The sequence below is a fragment of the Pogona vitticeps genome, chromosome 1 (genome assembly GCF_051106095.1).
Source record: "Pogona vitticeps strain Pit_001003342236 chromosome 1, PviZW2.1, whole genome shotgun sequence".
NCBI lineage: Eukaryota > Metazoa > Chordata > Lepidosauria > Squamata > Agamidae > Pogona > Pogona vitticeps.
The window spans coordinates 16,405,807-16,432,366 of NC_135783.1; the positions used below are offsets into that span (position 1 = coordinate 16,405,807).

Consider the following 26,560-nt stretch of genomic DNA (forward strand, 5'->3'; position numbering starts at 1 on the left):
GCAAAACAGTCAGATGTGTCCCACATTAAGATTTTCACATCCTTTCCAACTTACTGTGCAAAAGCATAAACATATGGAAGGCTTGTGGAAGAGATCATACCTTGGCTTTTGTTTTTAGCCTGTCTAGTATATGCCATTTGAAGATAATGAGAAATCTGTGTAGTTTATTCACCAGGAAACCACAAGACATAAATGCTAAAATAGCTCTTAATAACATGTTAATGTAAAGCAGTCTTCTACAAAAAAATTCTGAAGATTACCAAACTGTTGTAATTCTAAACATGTATAGAGACTAAGACTGAAATCTTGTTCAACCCTTTGTTGTTTAGTTGTTAAGTCGTGTCTGACTCTTCGTGACCTCATGGACCAGAGTACGCCAGGCCCTCCTGTCTTCCACTCCCTCTCGGAGTTGGATCAAATTCATGTTGGTCACTTCAATGACACTGTCCAACCATCTCCTTCTCTGTCCTCCCCTTCTCCTCTTGCCCTCACACTTTCCCAACATCAGGGTCGTTTCCAGGGAGTCTTCTCATGAGATGGCCAAAGTATTGGAGCCTCAGCTTCAGGATTTTGAGCATAAGCTTGCTAGCGTGTGAAATAAGTGCAGTTGTACGGTAGTTGGAGCATTTTTTTGGCACTGCCCTTCTTTGGGATTGGGATGTAAACTGATCTTTTCCAATCCTCTGGTCACTGCTGAGTTTTCCAAATCTGCTGCCATATTGAGTGTAGCATCTTAACAGCATCATCTTTTAAGATTTTAAATAGTTCAACTGGAATGCCATCACCTCCACTGGCCTTGTTGTTAGCCATGCTTTCTAAGACCCACTTGACTTCATTCTCCAGGATGTCTGGCTCAGGGTCAGCAACCACACTATCTGGGTTGTCTGGGACATCCAGATCTTTCTGGTACAATTCCTCTGTGTATTCTTGCCACCTCTTCTTGACGTCTTCTGCTTCTGTAAGGTTGTTACATACAACACTGATGTTACCTGTCTGTCATGGGTTTGGAGGGAAAGTTCCATCCTATGGGGAGTGGAAGGCGGGACATCAGGAGGAGGGGCTGTACTGTATATATATGTGATGCGTGTGTGGAGAAGTGAAGACACTGGGATGTGATGAAGCAGCAGCTGGGAAGAAGAAGCTGGTGTGGGAGTCTGTGTGTCAGACAGGGTACTACTGTGTGTCAGTACCAACCTGATAGGTTCAGGTGTCTGTTGGTTAGCCAGAACTGATAGGTTCAGGGTCTATGCTTCAAGTTAAGGGTTCTGTGTGAACCAAACTGTGTGTATGTATGAGTGAAACTAAGCCATGTTACTAAATCTTATTCACCTGATCATTTTATTTTCCCTGTGTGTTGTTTTAAATAAACCTTATTCTTTTATTGGTTAAAAATCCATCCCTGGTCTGTGTGACTTCTTACAGGGAATGGTTGGTGGCAGCTTAGTGTAAGTGTGACATACCCTAGTAGGTCTGGGGTTTGTCACAAAGGTCCCTACCATTTTTCTCCTTTATCATGTCCATCTTTGCACAAAATGTTCCTCTAATATCTCCAATTTTCTTGAACAGATTTTTGGTTTTTCTCTTTCTATTATTTTCCTCTATATCTTTGCACTGTTCATTTAAGAAGGCCCTTTTGTTTCTCCTTGCTATTCTTTGGAAGTCAGCATTCAATTTTCTGTAACTTTCCCTATCTCCCTTGTATTTTGTTTCCCTTCTCTTTTCTGCTATTTGGGAGGCCTCGTTGGATAGCCACTTTGCTTTCTTTCATTTCTTTTTCTTTGGGATGTTTTTTGTTGCTGCTTCCTGTACAATGTTACGGGCCCCCATCCATAGTTCTTCAGGCTCTCTGTCCACCAAATCTAGATCCTTAAATCTGGTCTTCACTTCCACTGTGTATTCATAAAGGATTTGGTTTAGATTATACCTGACTAGCCCAGTGGTTTTTCCTACTTTCTTCACTTTAAGCTTGAATTTTGCTACAAGAAGCTGATACTCAGAGCCACAATCAGCTCCAGGTCTTTTTTTTGCTGACTGTATAGAGCTTCTCCATTTTTGGCTGCAGAGAATATAATCAATCTGATTTTGGTATTGCCCATCTGGTGATGTCCATGTGTATAGTCACCTCTTGTGTTGTTGAAAAAGAGTGTTTGTGATGACCAAATTGTTCTCTTGACAAAACTCTATTAGTCTTTGCCCTGCTTCATTTTAAACTCCAAGGCCAAACTTCCCTGTTGTTCCTTTTATCTCTTGACTCCCTACTTAAGCATTCTAGTCAATTCTAGAAGGTGTTGTGAGTCTTCATAGAATTGGTCAATTTCAGCCTCTTCAGCATCAGTAGTTGGTGCATAAACTTGTATTACTGTGATGTTGAAAGGTCTGCCTTGGATTAGAATTGAAATCATTCTATCATTTTTGAGATTGTCTCCCAGTACAGATTTTCCCGCTATGAGGGCTACTCTATTTCTTCTACGGGATTCTTGCCCGCAATTGTAGATATGGCAATCGTCTGAAATAGCATGTTGGATGCCTCCCGACCTAAGGGGCTCATCTTCCAGCTCCATATCTTTTATCCTCTTGTTTCTGTCCATGGAGTTTTCTTGGCAAAGATACTGGAGTGGCTTGCCAGTTCCTGCTCCAGGTGGAGCAGGAACAACCCTACTAGGGAGTAAGTCTCATTGATATTAGTGCATTCACTTTTTCATAAATTGTATAGGATTGCAATAAATTAACACTGCTTTCATTAGCATAGTTTATTCTGCTAATTTTGGCTGAAAGCTTGTAAGTGCAAGAAATATTATTGAGATTTTGTTAGCTAAGAATACCCCTATTGATGTGGAACAGTATTTGTGCCATCTCCACAAACCTGCTTTGAGATCTGTTGAATTCTCAACATAGAAGATAGGAAACATGGGATTAGCAAATTAGCCAGTTAATGAGAAAGACTACTTAAAAATCAATATGGCTGTGAATCATATAGGATTTAAATAAATAATAATTGTGAGCTATAAAGTTATTTCCAACTTATGGCAGCTCTTTCCAAACTTTTAAAAAATAGGTATAGAGTATTTAGAAGTGATTTACTTCTACTTCTTTTGCGGATCCTCTGGGAACTACCATATTTTTCCATGTATAAGACTATACATTTCTCTAAAATCTTTAGACTAAAATTGAGGGTTATCTTATACCCGGAAGTAAGCTGAGGAGAGAACAAATACAAGTGGAGGGGAAAGCAGGGATCAAAACAATCCTGCAGTGCTTTGATCCCTTCCCCCTACACTTACTACGCCTCACTTAGGTTTCTTAATTTGGGGTTAGAAAAGCAGGGGACGTCTTATACGTGGGGCATCTTATACATGGAAAAATATGGTAGCTAGCCAGCCCAAGGCTACACATGGTTATGTTTTATTTTACTATTATAACAGGATGTAAGATTTCCCCCCATTTTTAGAATAAGCTCTGTTTATTAAACTATCATATCTTCACTTTTCCTGGTGTATCAAAGATCATATACTGAGCTTTTAGGAGCATGAGAAATAAGTCTACCTTAAATCAACCAGTTAAAACCTCAATGATTGACTGATGAGAGATGGTGCATAATGCTTTTCTCAAACTTCCCTTTGACTCTTCAGCCAACTATCTGCACTTTTAAGAGAAAGGCAGCGATATCAGCAGTCTGCCAGTTTTGAAAAAGGGGTTCAGTCAGAGCTGGCAGACATGATCCCATCATAGAATAAATGACACTGGGAAAGAAACTTGTGTCTACTGTCTGGCATAAGACAGTGATCAGTGTGAAGTGAATTCACTGACAGCATCTCAGTGAAGTGGCCTGCCACCTGTTTCATCTTAACAGGGCTTTTATAACCTGAATATGACAGAGGAGGAGCAAAAATACAGCATTCTCTATCTCTTTCTAGATATAGCTTACATATGTCACATTCCCACTTATCAGTTACCTTTAAAAAGCAAAAAGAGAGAAATGCTACTAAATACACATGCAAACAGTTGGTCTCATTGGTTTCTACTGTGGTAGGCTTTTCTGGAAATAAATACATTCCATATATGAGTGATGAATGGCTGCTTATTTGACAATGGGGAGACAGGAGGTTATTAAACCTCAGTATAGCACACTGAAGAAATAATCTGAGACTGGGTTTCTACAGAAAATGATATCTGTGCATCAAAATACTTCTTCCTAGACACTTTTCTGTTAGGTGTACGTGTGCCAGGCTCTAGGGGTTTATCAGTTGTGAGAAGTGATAGTGAGAAATAATAGTCACCTCACCAGTGCAGGGACTTGCTATGGAATCCAGTGGTCATCTACAGTTTGGTATGCTGCCTTGTGCCCTGGTTCCAATGAAGAAACACTTTTTTAAAAGAAGGAAACACTCCAGATTATGAAAATCAATCATTAGTCATATTTGATATTTTAATAGCAGCACCTGCAGAACAGTATCTTCAAGAGAAGTTGCCTGATGAAGTTGTGCTGAAAATCTTCTCATATTTGCTGGAACAAGATCTTTGTAGAGCAGCTTGTGTGTGTAAACGCTTCAGTGAGCTGGCTAATGATCCAATTTTGTGGTAAGTAAAAGATATATTTCATGATTCTCTAATATATTAGATAGGTCAAGCACAATGCAAAAATGTGTGACTGGTTAGCTTTTTAAACTATATTAAATTTAAAAAAATTCAGATTGCATAAAAGTTTGTCTTGTTCTTTCTTATCGTGATTGATTTTCCCTAGTGCATATTGTCTCTCTGATTTGGGCCATTTAAGATTTTTTGGGGAATTCATCCATCTTGCATCAAAATGGATGGATTTGTGCTCTTACTATTATGGAAATATATTAGAAACACAGTATGTTAACTGTCAGATAATTTCATTGTTCGCAGTGTGCCACTTTTTTATTTTACGTAGTTGATCTTTTTTTTTTTTTACTACCTACAATGATGCTTAAACCTGTAGTAAACCATTCAGATACTGCTGCTTCTTGAATGTAATATACTTCTGGGCCACCAACAAATCATTGGTACATAGGTCACTCAAGATAGGCTGAATTTTAGAGAAGTCTGAAAATAGGACACCTTCCTGTCTAACAGTCAGAACCTGTTTCCCTCATTATAAAAGTAATGTCAGGGATTTTAAGAATGTATTTATTTTAATATTATTATTGTGCCATTTTGTAAAACTTTTGTGAAAATTTGTCTTAACCAAAAAAAAAGCATTAAAAACTGCAGCAGGACAGAAATAAAAAAAATTAACAGACCAAATGTCTTTAAAGTAAAACACTTAATACGGGAGCAGATACCACAAAAAAGCAGGTCAGATGCCTTTAAATGATTGAGAGAACAGGATAGAGATCCTCTAACACTTAAAAGGTAGTAACAAAAGAGACTGGTATATGTGTGTAGGGAATTCTAACACAAAGCCAGTTATGCCACATGTAGGACAGAATGGCCAGAGTTCTAAGAGTTAGCAGTCTTGTTAGAGGGAAGACAAGTTTTTAGACTTAGCTGAGAATATGCTTGAACAAATGCCTTCATATACTGTCAGTGTGTGTGTGTACACGTCAGATACCCATTCACTCAGTTGACAACGTGAAGTACATAGTTTGCTATTATGCAGGGATATTAATCTTTGTAAACTGAAGCACAAAGAGCTAAACATTTAGTTGGTGATAAATTCAGTCCTGATCACCAAAATGCTTGTAAGCCGATGCTTAATGGTAAGGAAGTCGTTAATCCTTTCCTCCCATCTTGATTCTTACCCAGATAACAAATACACATCTGGAAACATTGCTGGTCTTAAATGACTTCAGTTTTAGCTTGAGCGATAATCCTCGTACCTTCTGTTTAAAATGTACAGTTCTCTCTGCTAGTGTAGTGTGATTAAGTGAGAAACAGAGACATCTTCAGCATTACTACCAGTGCTTCTTAGAAATTTCCAAATTGTTTCAACTAATTTTTGGTCCATCTGGTTTGTTCAATTAAAGCATGGTCATAATTTTGTATTTTTGTTCAGGAAACGACTCTATATGGAAGTATTTGAATATACACGTCCAATGATGCATCCTGAACCTGGCAAATTTTACCAGATTAATCCAGAGGAGTATGAACATCCAAATCCTTGGAAGGAAAGCTTTCAACAGCTGGTATAATTTCTTTTAGAAGATTCCTGGCTATTCCATGTTTAGAATATTTCAAATGCTATAGATATTTTCTTGGTGGTTGGTGGTGGGGATTTATTTGTCTCCATTGCACATGTGTGCCTCTCTTTCTTCTATATCCTCCCACCTTGCTTAAAGGGTCTCACACATTTCTGCACAGTCCTTCCATTTTCATCTCTGAAGTGGGGCCTTGGGGAGCGAGTGAAGTCCAAGCTTATCATAAGGTCAGCCTTTAATTCAGATAAAACAAAAATAATACAATTTATGGGCCAGAAGCCATTCCCATTTATAGTGGCAAAATATGATGAGTCTCCCTTGTGAGATAGTATTGATGCTGCCTCACCCTGCTTCTTGGCAAATATTAGGGAAATTCACTATTTTCCTATGACCAAGATACATAAGAAATAGAATAATCCGAGGGTGAATTTCATGACAAGTGTTAGAGAATAGAGCAGCTCTGAGGATGGCTTATCTTCATTCTTCCTACCTCCAAAGCAATGGAGCACAAGAAGGGATGGCTCAACTATGCATACAAATGAAAGATTTAGGGATGCAAATGACTGATATTAAAAATCAAATCACAGAAAATAAAAAACAAATAGAATAGATGAGACATCAAAAAGAACAGAAGGAAGACTGGAGATTTTGAATAAAAAGATGGAAGAGCTAAAATGGGAAAGAATGTAAGATGAAATCATGCTGTTAAATGTGCAAATGGAAAGAGCCAATGCCATACTTAGATTCCAGAATCTACTAGAACAAAAAGAAGATACAGTGCAAATGATTACTACTTATCTGACATCCTTAATGGAGATACGACCAGAGGATATTCAACAAAATATAGATACAGCTTGAAGAATTAATACAGCATACACCAGGAATAAAAATTTCTCCAGAGAAATTCATGTTAAATTTATGAGAAAATTTTTTGATATAAAGTCCTAAGAAATATACAAGACAAGGGAGTTAATAGAAAATATAAAGAAATTAAAATCTTTAAGCATATTCCGTGGCAAATAAGACAGAAAAGAAGACAATATGTGGAGCTGACATCATTCTGCCTCTCATGCACACAACTTCACCCTTGCATGTGTACATGCCTCCGCCTCCCTTGTGCACAAGGTTCTGTCACAACCAGAACCAAACATGATTGCTGTGTGGAGGAGGAAGAGAGCTGCACAGAGGGAAGCAAGAGTTGTGCATGCATGCCCAGCTTAGAGGGAACCTTGGTCTAAAGTATTTTTTTTCATTTGTGCTTGAGATAATCAGCAGACCTTTGAGTTGAGATCTTCCTGCTCAGCTTGATTCATATGAGAGCTCTACAACTATTTTCAGGAGCCTTGCTTTGTAGTGTTATACTTGCACTCTTTTCTCTCAAATGAACTTTTAGGTTATATTCCGCTGTTGACATATCTCAAATATGTTTCTCTCCCTCCATTTTTAGTATAAAGGAGCCCATGTAAAGCCAGGATTTGCTGAACATTTCTACAGTAACCCTGCAAGATACAAAGGAAGAGAAAATATGCTGGTATGTTTATGAATCACTTCAATTGAATATTGGCGTATTTTCATTATGGCTATTGATCTTTAAACTCTGTTTTCTTTCAGTATTATGACACTATTGAAGATGCATTAGGTGGGGTTCAAGAAGCTCACTTTGATGGACTTATCTTTGTTCACTCTGGGATATACACGGATGAATGGATATACATTGAATCTCCAATCACCATGATTGGTGCAGGTATTTAAACTGAAATACATTTTAGCTTCACAGATGTATATTTTCTTACAGCTTTTTCTGCATAAGAAAAAAACTACTTTGTGGACATATTGGAACTACGAAAAAGGAAAGCTAGAATGATGAGTTGTCATTTTCCACAGATCATTCTTGATGAAGTAAAGAGATTATTTTTATTTTGTAGAACTTCAAAGCTTGAAGCTGCATTTTTAGGCTAAAATACCCTCTCATCAGTAATCACAGGGTTCAAGATGTTTGTTAAATAAATAAATAAATCCACTTAGATACACTGCTGTTAGAAAATGCTGTGGAATAACTGCATTACCACTGATTGGAAAGGAAGTAATTAATACATACCAAAAATAGATACAGGTTTTTTTTTTTATTCCTGATGCTGGATGGGTGAGCCTGAGCAAACAAGATAAGATAGAGGAGTTCTCATACACAGTGCTGTCTCATTGAAGAAATGGGAAGACATGTTTGTATAATCATGAAACTTTCTTAAATGTCCTGTTCTGGTTTAATGGCAGACAACTTGCTTAGCCCATAGAATCCTAGCAGAAACTTGCACCGTGTGAAGGTTACATCTGACCTTTTGTTGCATATATGAAGGTCACAGAAAGTACACATTTACCTAAACAGGTTTAATGTCAAATGCATCTAAAGTATTTGTTATTTTATTTGGCAATTAGGGTACATCTGATATACATGTAATATAATTGCAAGGTATATAATTACTTGAGTAATTACTTTTGGATTGGAAATATTGATAGAATAAAAATCTTTCTTTGACTTAAATTGACCTGGGGCAGCATATAAAAATCTGTATAGTTGGTTTTAAATTCTAGTTACAGATGCTCCCAGGAGCCAGGAATCCAAGTGTGTAGCCCACAATAAGGGGAGGGGGATATCAGATTTCTTCTATCCTCTCCTATTGCCTTTCCCATCACTTAAAAGACTTTTTCCCAGGGAAAGAAGTGCAGTATTCATCTCTCTCTCTCTTTTTCTCTAGTTAGTATGCTTAGTGATTGCCTAGAGTGGACTGGTAGTCCAGATAGGCGGAGTATAAATCAAATAAATGAATGAATGAATGAATGAATGAATGAATGAATGAATGAATGAATACTTTAGATTTTTTTCTGTTTTGATTATCTTGTCCAGCTCCTTTGCTCTTAGGATGAGATAAAATGCAATGTTGTGAACTTTTGGTAAAACTGCACTTCATCTTTGAAATTTTCCAACTGGACTTTTCTTGATTTCTAATATACTGCATAGCTTTTCTTGGTGTTGTTCTGGTCCTCTTTTTATTGCTGACCTTTACAGAATCAACATGTTCCTGTAAGGCACAAGATTTGCAAAAGCAAAAGGTGAAGAGTTTTTCTAAAGCTCAGGATTTTTTGGTTTCATGTTCTACTGGTAACTGCAACAAGGTGGATGGTAACTGTCCAGTGCATTTGTTATGCCATTTTTGTCATAAACGAAACATGCCGTGTTCTCAGTTAGTTCTCGTTTAGTGGGTGTATTCTGTGGTTCAGTAAGTTTCAAGATGTTGTTGTTCAAAGGTAGTCATGGCAGCATTGAGGTGCTGGATTCTGTTTAAGGTACCTAAAACATGGCATGTGCTGTATGTAGTATAAAACTTCAGTCATTCAGTGGTTGGCTGGATCAGCTGAGGGCCAAACTAAGCATGATGTAGATTTGTGAATAGATCTCCTGTAATTTTCTTTACTCCAAAGCAACTGTGAGATCTGGGAAATGATACAGTTCCACATTTTCTTTAGCACAATTTTTGCCAAGCAAAATTATCTCTTCAGCCTGCTATTGTACCCAATTGGGTCATAGGGTAGGTTGGAAGTAGTCCAACATAGGTACTTATATCCTCAGCTTTACCAATAACAATTTTAAGGATATGGTTTCTGGAGGGAAGACAGTGAGGGAGAACGGATATTCCTGCTCTCGAGTGCCAAGACCCAGTTCAGTACCCATGCATGCACTTTTGTCATCTTCAAGAGATGTGATGTGAACATAAATCTTCCATGTAAATTCTAGTTTCTCCGATATCTAATAAGTCTTTAAGAGTGTAAGGTCAAGCATACAAACAAGCTTCATAGTGAATACATTACCTGCTCGGTGACACTCTTTGATTTCTTTCTTGTCGCTTTGAGTCTTTATACGAGTGTAGTAAAACTGGCCTCACTCCCTTTGTGGAAAAGTTATTTTGTTTCTAAATGAGGCATTTTCCCTTTGGCTAAACTTTTCGAGGGATATTACTTTACATTAAGGATAGCAATCTTTTGTTGTTGTTGTTGAGGGCTACATACCAGTGTTGGACAGGGTTGAAGCCAGTGGTCAACCAGGCTCTTCTGTTCTTTTCCCTCCTATTTAATGGAGATCTGGGGAAGGGACAAATAGTTCTTACATAAACCTGGTGTAATTGCTTGTACAGGGCTTTTGAAATTAACATCCTATGGACTCAGCTTGCCCATCTCTCCTTTTCATCCCCACTTTGCTTATTCACGCATTTTAAAGGGGCATTGTTTGTTGCATGTTTATATATAAATGCAATAGTTTAATTTATTTATTCATTTGGTTTATACTCCGCCCCCCTAGGCAGTGTCTACTCGGGGCGGCTTACAAAATCATAACATAAAGTGACAATAAAACATTACAATCAAAGTTAATGACATTCATAAGCATAAAAACATTTAAATATAGAATGATCAAGATGGGGAATGAAAGAACAGAAAGATAGAATTCAAGAATTGACAGGAGGGAAGGCCTGCCTGACGAGCCAAGTTTTTAAATGGCTCTTAAAAACATCCAGCGAGGGAGCCAGGCGGATCTCTGATTGAAGACTGTTCCATAGTCGAGGGGCCACTGCAGAGAAGGCCCGGTTTCTTATTCTTTCTTTCCGGGCCCCTCTCGGCGTTAGGCCCCTCAACCGACCCTCCTGGCTATGCTGAGTAATAATGAAGTGGTATAGTTATTGTCAGCTCTATCAAAACCCCAGAGAAAAATTCCTGGGTAACATTTTGGCTGCTCTACAGGAGGAAAGCCCTCAGACAAAGGTGGTGAGGTTACTTTTGGATTGTGACCCATATATCACTTACAGAACAGCGCTGTTTGCAAAAGCAGCCAGAAACATTCATGCTAATTTCCTGAGAGCCATGGCAATCAATTGTGCTGGAGACTCCCAGATATGAATGGTCTCTTATTATTTTATATCGCCATGATTTTATTTTGATTTTATTTGATTATATTTGTATTTTAAACAGTTGTGATGGCTCTTAGCTAATACAATAAACTTAAACTTGGAAAAAAAACTTGGTACAGTATAGTTATTAGGCACTGAATGGGTCATGAGTGGCTTGCAGCAGGTCGTTCTGACTTTCAGATCCAGCTCAGCTCTTATTGTAGTATACTCACTGGAGGAATTGCTGTCTTACTTTAGGGGGGGGGAATCACATAATTGCATTTGCGGTGGTTTGAAAGGAGTGATATTGAAAGCATTGAAGAGGGAGAGATTAGTAAGAACAGGTATATCCCTGATTGTCATGATTGGTCTAAGTCAAAATTTGGCACTTTACTACAGTACTGAGTTTTTAAAGTACTTGTAAACCCAGACACTGAACCACACTACGTAATATCTGCCCTGCAAACAGTTCTCTGAAGCTTGAGGTCTCCTTCAAGAGAAGACCTTATGAGCTTTTCACCTTACTGAGCCTTCTGTGGAAACAACACTTTACATTTATAGTTTAACAGGTTGTGGTCATTCTGGACCATGCAGTACCCCAGAAAAATTATGTTTTTATATTAGCTTCTCAGTGAATTTTAGAATTTTCATTGTGAAGTCCGAATATGTGCTGATACTTGTGATTTAAAAAAGAGCAGTAACTGGAGTTCCTGAAATCAGTTGACATCTGTTTATCTTTCCCTCTATCATCTGCCTAGTGTTCTGAATAATATACCTATAGCATCTTAACTATATTAAATGTGCTGGTGGATTGTAGTAATCATATCTTTCTGACTTTGCTGCCTACTACTATTAAGACCATCTGTGTCTTAGTTAAAAGGTAGTATGCACTTTGGAACTTCAGTTCCTTTTGAACTCTTCCTTTTGAACTGTGCTGAACACATGTCTTACACCGCCAGCAATTAGAAAGAGGTAGACAAATTTGAAGCTGAATTGTAAATCCTGTTTTAACTTACAGTATAAATTTTTCATCTCCTGTATGGTTTGGATATGAAGAATAGAGTGAGGTTCATGTTCAGGACACCAAGACTGTGATAGTCTAATCTAGTTTCATATTGCCATTTTTCAATCTCCTTTTCTTTTGATTATTGGCTAAAATTTAGTTTCTTAATGTAGTAAGTCACAGCCAACTCTAATTTTCAGCCCTGCTCGGCAGGGCTCCACCTCTCTCTCGCGCGTGCGCAAATTCACCCCTGCATGCCCATGTGACTGCACCCCAGCTCGCTAGGTTCTGCCGCGACCGGAACCTAATGCGATCACTCTGTGGAGAAGGACGAGAGCTGTGTGGAGGGAAGCAGAGTTGTGCACATGCACACAAGTGCCCAGCTTAGTGGGAACCTTGGTCACAACCAGAATAGACCCATTGAATCAGTGGGACTTATGAAGGAGGTAACTCATCAGGTCCCCACTGATGCATTTAGCCTGCTCAGGTAGCAATTTAATATGCTAAGCAACAAGATTTGAGTTGGTTCTGTTTTTTCATGAACCAAATCATCAAATTTATTTCACTTAGCTTCACAATAGTGGTGTTTGTGTTTTAAGTAATATTTTCTGTGTCCATTAGAGCATTCTCATCTGCTAAATAGTTGATATGTTAGGAAATCATTTTTGATATAGAAAAATACTTCAGTCCAGCCTGCCTGGAATGTATGTTTACATGTATCTTCCAAATTAAGGGGGTGGTTTTTAACTGTTTCTGAATTGGGGTTCCATTCTCCTCTTAGGAGACATAAGTCTTTGGTTTGAATCATAAATTCAGCTGTCTTTCTTTCTTTCTTTCTTTCTTTCTTTCTTTCTTTCTTTCTTTCTTTCTTTCTTTCTTTCTTTCTTTCTTTCTTTCTTTCTTTCTTTCTTTCTTTCTTTCTTTCTTTCTTTCTTTCTTTCTTTCTTTCTTTCTTTCTTTCTTTCTTAAATTTATACCGCACCCATCTAGATACATGTCTACTCTGGGCAGCTAACAATAAAAATAGAATATAAAAACAGTACTGTATAATAAAATAAAAAGCAACAATAATAATATAGCTCAAGATGAGGGAAAATGTTACTGAAAACATAGATATAGCTATGTATGATCTAGCAACCTTCCAGTAGCAGCTTCCCAGCGTAAAATATTGTACCCATGGGCACATTTGAAGAATTTTAAGAAACTGCAGTATCCCAAGTATGCAGCTGTTGGGTTGTTAATTTTTTAGCTGATTTGAAAGACCGGCATTTCTTTTCTTTTTTTTAGCACTAGTTGTAGTACTAATGTGATGTTGTCCTCAGTGGCTTGAAATGTAGATAGATACCTGAAAGACTGCCTTCCCCCATGGCAACCTTACCTTTTCATTGAATTCAGCTTTGGAGGCCTATCAAGTACCTTGCCATTTGAGAATAGAGGGATGGTTACTAGGAGAGGGACTTCCCATTCTGCTAATAGAACCCTGTACTTGAGAAGTGCCGTCTTTGAGGGAGCATAACGATATTTTCCTACACCTTTTACTCATGGCACCTTTTACTCATGGCATTCTGTTTAATTCACTGCTTTCATATATTTTGTGTGTGCCGTCTTAGACATTTTTTTATTAAAATGAAAAGGGTTTTTAAAGCTAAAATTATATTAAAGTAAAACTGGTATTTCTTTTCTCTTTAAAGTTCAGAAATATCATTATAAAATTAAAGGCATATATATGGCAGTGGAGATTCAGTGTGGTGCAGTTGTGAATGGAGTGACATATTGGGACTCAGAAGACGTTGGTTTGAATCCCTGTTTGCCCATGGAAACTGACAAGGTCTATAATAATAATTGTATACCATCACGTCATTTCTGGCTTATGGAATCCTTTCAGGTTTTTTTTCAGGTTGAAAATACAGTTATGCCTCACTTAACGATTACCCCGTATAACGACGAATCTGCTTTACGATGATGTTTTTGCAATTGCGATCGCAAAGCAATGTTTTAAATGGTTTTTTTCCGCTTTGCGAAGGTCGGTTCCCTGCTTCTGGAACCGATTCTTCGCTTACGACGATCAAAACAGCTGATCGTCAGGTTTTCAAAATGGCCACCGGGTGCTCAAAATGGCTCCCTGCTGTGTTTTTGGACGGATTCCTAGCTCTAAGGCACCGAAAATGGCTGCCCCTATGGAGGATCTTCACTGGACGGTGAGTTTTTCAGCCCATTGGAACGCATAGAACGGTTTTCAATGCGTTTCAATGGGCTTTTTTATTTCGCTTTACGATGTTTTCGCTCTACAGCGATTTCGCTGGAACAAATTAACGTCGTTAAGCAAGGCACCACTGTACTCAGAAGTGCTTTATCATTCAGATCTTTGGGGGGCATCTTGAGACTGCATAGTTTACCCAAGGCCACACATGCAGACTCTTCTGGGATGCAGTGTGGAATTGAACTTTCAGTCTTTGGCTCCACAGACGTGTACCTGACTTACTGGGCTATTTAGCTAGCCTGACGATGTGGTACCACTTACAAGATATCTCACATTCCTTGAAAACCTGTTGCTATAAGTCAGATGCAACTTGATGGTTCGTAACATAACACAGTGATTCACACTTTTGAAGGGTGAGTCTTAAATGTTTTCATGCGGTGGCTTGCAGGAGCCCTAATTGGTACAGCCAATGAACAGAGCATCTGGGATCTGCTTTTTAAGAACATGCTTTTGTTAACTTACAAAAACAGTGCAGCTGATGAAGTACTCAAAGTATGGCCTACACCAGGACAGAGTGTTGGCTCCTATTTTGTTTAACATCTACAGTACACCAATTCCTCAAGGCACCAGATGTTTTATTTATGCTGATAATCTTGCACTTGCTGCTGATTCGAATGGCTTTCATGAACTAAAATAGCGATGGTGAACCTATGGCACGCATGCCAAGCTGGCACATAGAGCCTTCTCTATGGGCACATAAACCATAAGTAGCCAGATCACTACCCCCGGCAGCCGAACATGAGGAGGCGGCTGCAACCGCAGTGCTAGTGCCCCAGCGGGCCAGGATCTGGAGCGGCTGGCACTGGCAGCGGCAGGGCGGCCATGTTCCTACTGGCTGAGCTATAGGGTTCGACTGGAGGTGGATCCAGAGTGGGGTCTGGAGGCACCTCTGTGCCCAGGATTCCCCTTCTGCTTCCGCTTCCACCACCCACCAGTTTTTTTATTTGGGGGGGTTAGCAGTTTGGGCACTTGAACAGAATGGTTCACCATCACTGTACTAGAACATCTTCTAACAAATGCATTAGAAGAACTTAGTACATAATTTGCATGTGTGACTCACTCTTTGGCTACCATCCTACCCCTCCCAGATTAAAATGAAGGAAAAGGTTTTTCAGAACATTTATGAATTTTTAAGCAACTGCAGAAAATGGCAGGATTATGAGGTGGAAACAAAGAACTACCCACCTCTTAAAATGGGTGGAATCCCAGGAAACCCCTAGTCAGAGAACTGGGTTACTTAGAAGGTTACAGAGTGGAATTGGCAAACTAGTGTGAACATAAGAAAATGGTGGTTGCATACTGACACAGTCCTTTACAAGTGCAGGGAAGAACAGGCAACTTCACCTATGTCAGTGTATGCTCCTCAACATGTACCATGGAAGACTTGTTGTTAGCTATTCCAAATGCTCTTGATGTTGCCTGTTCTTGGATGAAAGTTATTGGGTTAACTGTACTGTGTTGTTTCTAACAGGAACAAAGATCTGTTCCACGTTTGGAAACATATGTTGTATCTTCTTTTGATATTGCACAAATTAGACTAGTTTATCAGAAACTAAGTAATTGTGTGAATCATTTGCTGGCATAAATTTGTCACAGAAAATGATAGGGTGGATAGAGTTTCTGTTTCCTTATTCCTTTATAAGTAGAACATGGAAAACAAAATAGGGCTTTTAAATATGAACTCACATAAATATTTTGTTTTGCTTTCTACTTTTTGTGTACTTTCTTTATATTTTGCTCTGTATTGTTGCTCATGTCTGGTTTAAGGGAATTAATGGTAGAATGCTAATTCTTAAAACTCACTTACTGAAGTCCATTTTATAAACTGTCAAGAGGAGATCCTGGTTCCACTTTATAAGGCTCTTTCTAAAGTGGCACACTCTGTTGTTGTTTTCTAATCTGCTTCATTCTAACACTTACCGTAGCTTTCAAATTTACACTGGTCAGATCAGAATCAGAATGATTGATTGAGGCCCTTTGCTCCTCCTGCTGGTTTCTTGAAGCAGCACTCAGGAACTGGCCCTAGGTTGAAGTCACTCACTCTCTCTCTCTCTCTCTCTCTCTCTCTCTCTCTCTCTCTCTCTCTCTCTCTCTCTCTCTCTCTCTCTCTCTCACACACACACACACACACACACACACACACACACACACACACACACACACACACACACACACACACACACACACACACACACACACACACACACACACACACACACACACACACACACACACACACGGTTTAACCCACCCAGCTCCCATAAAGTTCTATCCATTCTATATTAGATTCATTGGGCTTGTTTCTAGGAATACAGCCAGTACCTCAATAGTTAGTGGCACTTCACTGTCAAGCCTTCTGTAATTTCTCTTACACAAATGTAAATTGGCAGTAGTGTTCTGGTTATCGTAGCAAAGTTATTTTAGCAATTATAGATAGCTCAGTGAGTTAGATATCTAGCTTTGGAGTCACAGGTTGGGAGTTCAGTTCCTCACTGTGCACCCCAGAAGAAGAGCCAGCCTGTGTGGCCTTGGGCAAGCTGCACAGTCCCAGGATGCCCCCAGAAGAAGGGAAAGGTAAACCACCTCTGAGTACTCTCAACCTAGAAAACTATGAAAAGGGTTACCGTCAGTCAAAATTGACTTGACAGCATATAGTTATTAGAAGGATTATTCCAGGATTCATGTGATAGATACATCATCATCAGTTCTATTGCTTATTGATTTCAGCTGAATAAAGAAATCCTTCTTAGAACTTCAGCATTGAAATCCAAGGTCTGCACATATTGGATAAACAGGACAACTTCTGATTTCTTGAACATGAAGATACTGTATCTGAGATTATTATACAGTGGTGCCTCGCAGGACAAAAAACTAGCAAGACAAATGGTTTTGGCAATGGGGTTGATGACTCGCAAGATAAATGTTCCTATGGCTGTGCTTCGCAAGAAGAATGTTTTCCATGTATTCACGAAAGCTTTCACGGCCAGGATCTAATGGTTGTTGTGGGTTTTTTGGGCTCTTTGGCCATGTTCGGAATGTTTTCCGTTTTTTGTTCCTGCCTCATGTTTGCCGATTTTTAAATGTTTTTCTATGATGTTTAAAAAGTTAAAGTTTTTTGATTGAATTTTTTTAAATCATCAGCACAATATGTATGGCTTTAAAAAGCACTTAATAAACGCTTTGTAAACCAAATTTAACTTTGTTCTGACTTTTTTTGCCCATAAGAACATATTAATTAGATTTCAATGCATTCCTATGGGAAAACGCATTTCACAAGACAAATTTTTTGCAAGACAACTTTAACCGCAGAATAAATTCATCTTGCGAGGCACCACTGTAATAGATTTAAAGCTGCTATATTGAATCTCAATGGTAGTATAAATGATTTTGTTGAAATAGGTTGATAATAGGTGCTTGGTTTTTTTAAAAGAAAAACTAGATTTAGTTTATGTTTTCAGTTTGTAATAATTAACTTTTAAACCAAAATAAATTTTGTGTGCAGCTCCTGGGAAAGTGGCAGATAAAGTCATTATAGAAAACACAAGAGATTCAACCTTCGTCTTTATGGAGGGGTCTGAAGATGCTTATGTTGGTTATATGACAATCAGGGTAAGAAACAATAAGCAGGCATGTATGTTGAAATTACTACATTGGAAGAAATAAATGGATTGTAAATAGTTCTACTGCATGTACTTTCAGTTTAACCCTGATGACAAATCTGCGCAACATCACAATGCCCACCATTGCCTAGAGATTACAGTCAACTGCAGTCCAATAATAGACCATTGTATTATTCGAAGTACTTGTACAGGTTAGTGATTTTTTTAAAAAAACTCGTATAAATTTGCAGATGTGAAATAGACACAGATAATTTTCAGATATATAAGATCTGGCTAAAACTATTTTTGTCTGAATGAGCACTTATAGAAAAAATTGAATTACAGGACTTACGTACATCCTTACATTATCAGGTGTTGTTGAAAGAATGAAAGTTGAAATATTTCAAGTATGAAAGTGCCAGATAATGAACATTTTTGGCTTTCATGTGCAGTATATTGTTTTCGTGCTGATTCCTCTTTTCTTATTCTCAGTAAAATAATTAAGTGATAATATAACAACTCTAATTTGCTGGCCTGTTCTTCGTTTTCTGTGCAGTTTTTTCTCAACCTGTTTTTAGCTAAAATGTTTCATGTTTGTAATATTGATGTAGTACTTTACATTGTTTACAATTTGCATACTTAAATAATAGAGGGAAGTAAAATAATACGTTATCCAGCTTTTGTAGTATGTTCAGAAAAGCATGAATTTAAAAATTGGCAGGGTGTAGCCAAGTTACCTAATTTTTCTGTTTTTTAGCTGGTGATACACACAGTAGGTCTCTTTTGAAAGCAGATGTATGTAACACTGGATTTCTAATTTGTAAAAAAACTTTTTTAAGTTGGTTCTGCAGTCTGTGTTAGCGGCCAAGGAGCCTGTCCTACGATCAAGCATTGTAACATCAGTGATTGTGAAAATGTTGGACTTTATATCACAGATCATGCACAGGTAACGTTATTTTCCTTTTTCCCTTTCTTTCATATCTTCTCCCTTCTTTCTTTGTAAAAATAAAGTGTGGACCTATTCTAAATTGACAATCTTTTATGATTATTTAGGGGATATATGAAGACAATGAAATCTCTAATAATGCGTTAGCTGGGATTTGGGTTAAAAACCACGGAAACCCAATTATCAGACGGAATCACATTCATCACGGGCGTGATGTTGGTGTTTTTACATTTGACCATGGCATGGTAATACTTTTTTTTTCTTTTGAGGAAAGATTGTTCTCTGTGTGTTAGAGTATGTGTGTCTGCACACATGTGTGTTCAATATGCCTCTGAAGGAATTTTGCTTTTGTGACTATTAATGCTGGTTCTGTTCATTTCCATCCCCAGCTATAGAATAATGGTTTGTCTTCTGTTGATTGAGCTCAGACATATAGAAATACTTATGGAAAATTCCTGAGGCCAAGACCGAGTGTAGACATGTTAATGACATGCAGTGGGGATGTGCAGTGCATTTTCTCATCTTTGTTTTTCTCACCTAAGTATTCCTCTCTTTTCTGGTTAACATTAATTACAATGCAGTGTTAATGTCTTCACTGGTGTTCTGTGGTTAGCTTTTAAACCAGGCTTTGAAATCAGAGCTATAGTATGCTTCTCTGTATCTGCTATTGGAACAGTGTACAGTATTTCCTAATGGACAAGCACTTCCAAAACATAGGCAAGAATGTCCAACACTAGGATTAGTTTGGAAGACATACTTGAAGACCTTGCTTGCCTAGCAGCACGACAGACTTCTATCATTTGCTCTTTATCTTCACAGAGATAGGCTGGCTGTTCCACCTGCTTCCCAGCAACATAATAAACCCCTTCCTTCCAGATTTGCTGCCATTTGGTTGTCATGCATTTCAGCAGCTGTGGGATAGTTCAGCCCCTCACACCTTCTTCCATCTGCAAATTTGATTATCTCTGATCTCATTTGCAGGTGCAGTGTGAGCTGAGGGTAGGGAACAGTCCTTCAGTCTCCGTGTTTTGGTGTGATACTGAAAGAAAAGAAATCGATCTAAAGAGTCCTGATCTTATGTACAAACTGTAGTTTTCTGAATTTTCATTACCAAACCAAATGTTATGGCTCAGTCTGTAGTTTTCGATGGATAGTGTCATTGCAACCTTATAAAATAATTAGACATGCTATCAAATATATTTCTGTATTTGTCCTATATTTCAGTTTCCTGTTTAATGTATGGTAGACAATTCTGATTCCACCAGTAGCTCTGGCAACAATTTAACATGAATATAGCAAAAATGTTTGTGATGCCTTCCCACAGTCTAGAATCTTTGAGCAAAATGTATGATTTGCCTTTTTAGATATGCTAGTAGTTTTCACAATACTTTTAGAGTCTGAAGAACAGAGTTTGAATCCCCACTTGGCCGGGAAAACTCACTGGGGGAATGGAACTGGTAAAACCACTCATTAAATATCTCACTTACCTTGAAAACCCTAGTAGGGTCACTATATGTCATTTCTGATTGACAACACACGCACACCCTTTATCAGAAGCAGAGCACTGTATCTGAGAAAATACTTTCAAATACAGTGGTGCCTCGCACAGCGAGGTTAATCCGTTCCGGATTAACACTCGCTGTTTGAAAGCTTCGTTGAACGGAACCTAAAAACCCATTGGAACGCATTAAACATGGTTTAATGCGTTCCAATTGGGCCGAATACTCACCGTTCAGTGATGCTTCAGGATGGCCGGCAGCCATTTTCGCGCCCTCCCCTCACTTTACGAGGGCGTGAAAACGCTGCGCGTGGCCGTTTTGGGGCTTCCAGCGGCCATTTTGTAGTTGCCAAACAGCTGATCGGCGGGTCGCAAAGCCAAGGTCGGTAAGCGAACCGCTTACTGACCTTCGCTCTGCGATTTTCGCCCTATGCAGGCACTGTTTTGCGATCGCATTTGCGATCGCAAAAACAGCCTCGTAGAGTGAATTCATCGCTCTACAAGGCGCCCGTTGTGCGAGGCACCACTGTATCTTAAGTGCTGTCATAAATGGAACTTACTGTGCAGATAGGAACTTCCAAATGCTACTTCTTCTATTCTGCTGCCTATCCTTATGCATCGTTGGAATTATTAAAAGTATTTATAGGTAGGAAAGAGATTCTTCGTTTGTGTTCCTGCCATGTGTCTCAGCAATTACTGTTTTGGAGGATATACAGTAGTTATATGCTAAAACGGCAGCAAATAATGTGAATTGTGCACAATGTTTTGGCCATCATATTACCTGGATCTGAAACAATCAACTTTACAAAATCCTGATGTTTTGAGGAATAAATGGGACAAATTACATTGTTCGTTATCAGTGTATTTTTGTGGTCTAATCTTTTTGGCACTTAAATATGAGTGGACATGATTGGCTGGCACTTAGAAATGCTTACACTATTTCAAAAAGTGTTTTGAAGTATTACTTATTTTGTTAACCATCATATCCACTGGATTCTTTTTAAAGAATGAGCTATTTTTGGGAGGAGTCCCAATATATTACATTGGCTGGACTCAAGTGGCAAAAAATTGGGGTAACCTTTGTTGGAACTGTGTTGTTATTATTGTTTTTATTGTAAAACAGTCTGCACATGCCAAGCAGTTGAAATTTGGGGAGATTATCCCTCAGAGAGTAGTGAACAATTTCATAAAATGCCAACCTTGTTGATAAGGTTGTGTGAGAATCCTTCAATAAAACAAAATTCTGGAAGACAAAAATGTCCTGTCAAGATAAACACATATTTTTAAAGCATTCAGAGCATTCTTCCCTTCCTTTTGTTTTCCATGAGTTTTTTTGTTTTGTTTTTGCTTTGAAGTGAAAAAATGCACTCTTGCTTGCTTTATCCTGAAGGAGAAAGGCATATCATGGAGGGACAAAGCAGATGGAATAAAACTGATCCCACTGCTTCAGCCTGCTGTTGATGTAGGCTTAATGTTGTCTCTCTGAGCTTTATTATCAGACTTAAGAGTTGGACAGAGAAAGCTATCACCCACTCATGTATCTACAGCAAATATGAACATAATGTTGTTCTTTGTCTGAAGTTTCCTATGGTATTCTGCATTACGAAAAGCATTTTTCTTCAGCATGTTTTAAAATCTAGAACGTCATGTTCCTCCCTGTGCACACCTTATTTTGGCTCTATTTTTCACATGCACAAAATGATAAGCATAGGGCAATTCCTGGTCTTGCTTCTTGTTTTTTGTGTTCCCAGAGTTATGGAACCCACTTACTAGAGGGTGGCAGTTTTCTAGTATTTGCATTAATGCTTCTTGGTTTTGTTTCAGAGTTGCTAAGATTGAGCAGTTTTGTTAGTTAAAAATCAATTTCCTTGTTGACTTGTACATTTCAAGCTCTGGCACTGTTGCCAAGTACCTGATACAGGCTACCATACGTGTACCGTTAAACATACCTATTACGCTTCATGAAAGCCGTAGAAACCATTCATTTATTAAGTTAATGTAGTTATAGAGCATTATGCTCCTTGTTGCTTGTACTTCAGTTCTGAATGTTTGTTTCACTTTAGAAGAAAAGACACCAGAACCTGAGCAGGTTTTTGAGGTGGTGTGTTTTGAAAGAATTGACATCAAAGTCCAATGAAACTCTTTCAAATTAAATTCAAATTAAATTCAAATTGACAATCCAGAAACGTCTTATTGCACCTTTAGATGTTTAAAGTAGAGGAATCTTAAATGCTTCTCTCTTAGGCTTGCTTAGATATGGCAGGATGGTGGGTTGGAGGGCATCCAGGTCAAGTCTGGGTATAACAGTTCAATTTGAAACCCAGTTCAGTACAGAATGTTTTAATGTAACAATTCATTTTATAGCTCAAGTTAAAATTTGTAGTTAACATCAAAAGCCATCCAGTATCTCCAGGAATGAGATCTGGCTCTCAAGCAAGGACTGGAACAAGATTTCAATTTCCTTGGTGCCAGCATTAGTTTTCACTCATATAACATGAAATAAAATATGCAAATAAAATAATCTAATATTGATTTTGTGCTATTGCAATGCCATGGGAATGAATAGATGGTCTGCTCTGTGGAACTGGGTATGCTTGCACTTGTGTGTAAATTGTGCTGGAGATTTGTTGCTTAAGCAACAGATTAGATGGGAAATGACAACAGAAACTGTAGCTTGTCTTCTGTGTTTTGGGTCTGTTTCCCCCTTGTCTCTTATCAACTCCTGTTTCAGGGTGGATGGCTGGGGAAACAAACCATGGTTGCAGGCATGGATTGCCTTGAGAAGCTGTGATTTCAGTTACTCAGAGCCCACAGCACAGTGTAGGTTCAATTGTGGTTTGTGGCTTGTTTAACAAAGGTGGCTTACACATCAGAAGAAGCCAGATTTGAACTAACTGGAGTGTGGCATCCGTCTTCAGCTCAAGAAGGATTGAGCTCAACCTACTCTTCTTTAGTTAGGTCCTAGAAGCACTTAAGAAATGCTGTGGTAGAGATGAAGTCCTGGAGCCAGCCTTCTTAAGCAACATGCATGCTAGCAGCATTATGGAAGTAAAAAAGATAGCTTTACTTGTAAGTGTGTGTGTCTACTGATACCTTATTATGATGATGTCTAGATTAGGAAGTTGAATAATAGAAAATGACATTTTCTCAGGTTTTTCCATACCAAAATAACCACTCTCTTGTTTCTTGTGTTTAGGGTTATTTTGAAAGCTGCAACATTCATAGAAACAGAATAGCAGGTTTTGAAGTGAAAGCTTATGCCAACCCCACTGTTGTTCGTTGTGAAATCCACCATGGTCAAACTGGAGGAATTTACGTTCATGAAAAAGGAAGGGGTCAATTTATAGAAAATAAGATCTATGCAAACAATTTTGCAGGTGTATGGATTACTTCAAATAGCGACCCAACAATAAGGTACCATTTTTATTTTGTCTTGAATGGAAACCCTGATGTGACAGCCATGGCAAAAGTGGCTGTTGTTGCTTGTTTTAATCACTTGGGATTTGAAATCATTTAGAATGGACAGTTAATATGGTATAGTAGTAAAAGTGTCTGACTGGGACTTCAGCAATTAAAATAAGAACTGTAGAGCTGGAAGGGACCCTGTGGACCACCAAGTCCAGCCCCTGTCAAGGAGGCACAGTGGGGAATCTTAAATTCCAACTGCTGCTCCGCAGCCATGTACCAAAATCACTGAGCAAGTATGTACACGTAATAATAATGTTAAAAATTCTGTTAGATACAGTGCATTATATAGCACAAACAGAACCCAAAAAATCATATTCTTCATGGTCTCTGTGAATGCACACGAATGGGTTAAACTGCGTCTGTGCAGAACTCTTCAGAATGTTCTAGAGCTTAAACAATTGACTAGTAGAACATTTCCCCCGTGGTGCGCATGCTCCGCCTGCCCGTGATACCTCGGTTCCTTTTTGCTACCACTGCAATCGGACTCTTTCATGTTCTAAGGTTACTCCTACCAACAGGGAAGGCTGGAAATTGGATGTCTTGGGCTGTCGCCTCTACTCTGGTTTCATTTGTCGTGAGAATTTCAAACTACCGGGCAGCTATGGGAGCCTACCAGAGGCAATTATGGAACAAGGTTTTACCAGTTCTTCAAGCCACTTCTGAGGAGACTAGGACTGCTGCTCTCAATGCTCACCTGTTTAGCCAACGTTGTTGCTTCCAACAAAGTTTAGCATCCCGTCACATGGCTGATGTAGCATCTAAGGCTATGACATTGGCTATTGCCCACAAGAGGCACGCTTGGCTGAGTTCAGCAGGAATTAATGACAGTGCTAGGTTCCCGCATTGAAGAACTCCCGTTTGATACTGTTGGTCTATTTAATGAGAAAACGGATGAGGTAATGGACAATTTACATACGATCTGAAAGACAGCTCACTCTTATTATGTCCAGCAGCCCCGATACCAATATTACCAGTGGTGTAGGCCTTTCACCTCACAGCATTCTTATCAGCAACCCTACCATCAAACCTATCGCCCTTTCAAACCTCCTGTCAAGGAAATATGAAATCCTCCTCCATCTTCTTTTGCTACCACCTCTTTCCGGTCACAGGCTCCTGGTCAACATCACCAAACTTTCTGTCGTCCTGCAAAGAAAAATAAACAGTATCTTTGACTGTTCTTGTCTGAATCCTTCTATCGACCTATCCCTCTTTTACCGGCTAGCCCCTTTCTTCAACAAGTGGTCTGTCATCATCAGAGACACTTGGATGCTCGCCATTATGTTTTGGTTACCTTCTGGAGTTCTCAGATCTTCCTCCCATTGGTCACCTCAAAATCACAGCTTACTCACCTGCTCTAGAAGATGAAGTCTCTGTTCTTCTCCAGAAGCAAGCTGTTCAATGTGTTTCTTCTCAGGAAGCACTAGATGGCTTCTATTCCCTCTATTTTATGGTTCCCAAGAAGGATGGTGGACTACGACCAATCCTAGATCTCAAGCTCCTCAGTACTTACCTTCATCCAAGGCGTTTCCAAATGGTCACTTAGAGTTGGTCATTCCGCTTCTTTCTCCAGGCAATTGGTTTGTGGTGATAGATTTACAGGACACTTACTTTCATATTTCCATTCACAAGCGTCATTGCAAATATTTCCACTTCGTCTTCATGGAGACAGCGTACCAATTCTGTGCCCTACCATTCGGGCTTGCCACTGCCCCAAGGACCTTCACGGAGTGTTTGGCTCCAGTAGCAGCCTACCTGTGTCTACACAATATCATGGTCTTTCCCTATATATATGACTGGTTGATCATCACTGACTCTTACAGCAAGGCAGAAGCCGATACAAACTTTGCTCTACAGACTCTGACAGATCTAGGCCTCCAGGTCAACTTTGCGAAGTCCCATCTCCAACTGTCTCAGACCATGGACTACATTGGTGATTGTCTGGATTCCAACAGAGCCAGGGTCTTCCTTCCTTCCAAAAGGATTCACAAATTGAGTCGGATTATTCATCCATTCCACCCATACGCCAAGGTTTCTGCTCATCACATGCAGCATCTGTTAGGCCTCCTGGCTTCCACCATGTCTATTCTTCCTCACACTTGGTTAAAAATGTGCTCTCTACAGGTGTGGTACCAGTTTGATCCTCTGTTAGACAACCCTGCCAGACACCTACATGTGACTCCAGAGTTAGCAAGCCAACTGACGTGGTTGACTTTCATGCCGTTTCTTCTAGTTAGCTGACCCTTCAGGCCCCTTCAGCTGACAGTCCAGATCATGATGGACGCCAGCCCAGCGGGTTGGAGCACACATTGTGGCACGCCCAGTGGTCCAGCTCAGAGAAGCTGCTACACATCAACCATCTCGAGATGTTGGCAGTTATAAAAGCTCTTCGTGCTTTCTATCCTCTTGTGGTTGGTCGTGGTGTATAGGTGGCCATGGACGATATGACTGCGCTATATTACATAAACAAGCAGGGAGGCACTCACTCTTTGTGCCTTTTGCATTTAGCAACCACCTTTGGGAGTCGTGCTATGATCACCACATATTTCTGGATGCCATCCATGTATCTACAGAGGACAGTGATGAGGCCGATCATCTGAAGTGTCTAAACACTCAAACTCATGAGTGGGTTCTCGACGACTCTGTGTTCTCCTATATCTGCAACAGGTGAGACACACCAGCGATTGACGTCTT

At 39.1% G+C, this 26,560-nt stretch overlaps 1 protein-coding gene across 4 annotated transcripts in view; it reads left to right on the plus strand.

Moving 5' to 3' along the window:
• Nucleotides 1-26,560, plus strand: part of FBXO11 (F-box protein 11) — an 86,975-nt gene that overhangs the window by 46,412 nt on the left and 14,003 nt on the right. For 2 of the 4 annotated variants that reach the window (XM_072988000.2, XM_078382750.1), the window contains exons 4-12: nt 4,434-4,578; nt 6,020-6,149; nt 7,609-7,692; nt 7,773-7,905; nt 17,861-17,967; nt 18,058-18,169; nt 18,797-18,903; nt 19,011-19,148; nt 23,598-23,815. In XM_072988000.2, the coding sequence (XP_072844101.2) occupies nt 4,434-4,578; nt 6,020-6,149; nt 7,609-7,692; nt 7,773-7,905; nt 17,861-17,967; nt 18,058-18,169; nt 18,797-18,903; nt 19,011-19,148; nt 23,598-23,815 (1,174 nt within the window). The remainder of the gene's footprint in view (nt 1-4,433; nt 4,579-6,019; nt 6,150-7,608; nt 7,693-7,772; nt 7,906-17,860; nt 17,968-18,057; nt 18,170-18,796; nt 18,904-19,010; nt 19,149-23,597; nt 23,816-26,560) is intronic. The other 2 variants (XM_072988001.2, XM_078382752.1) reach the window with 1 other exon arrangement.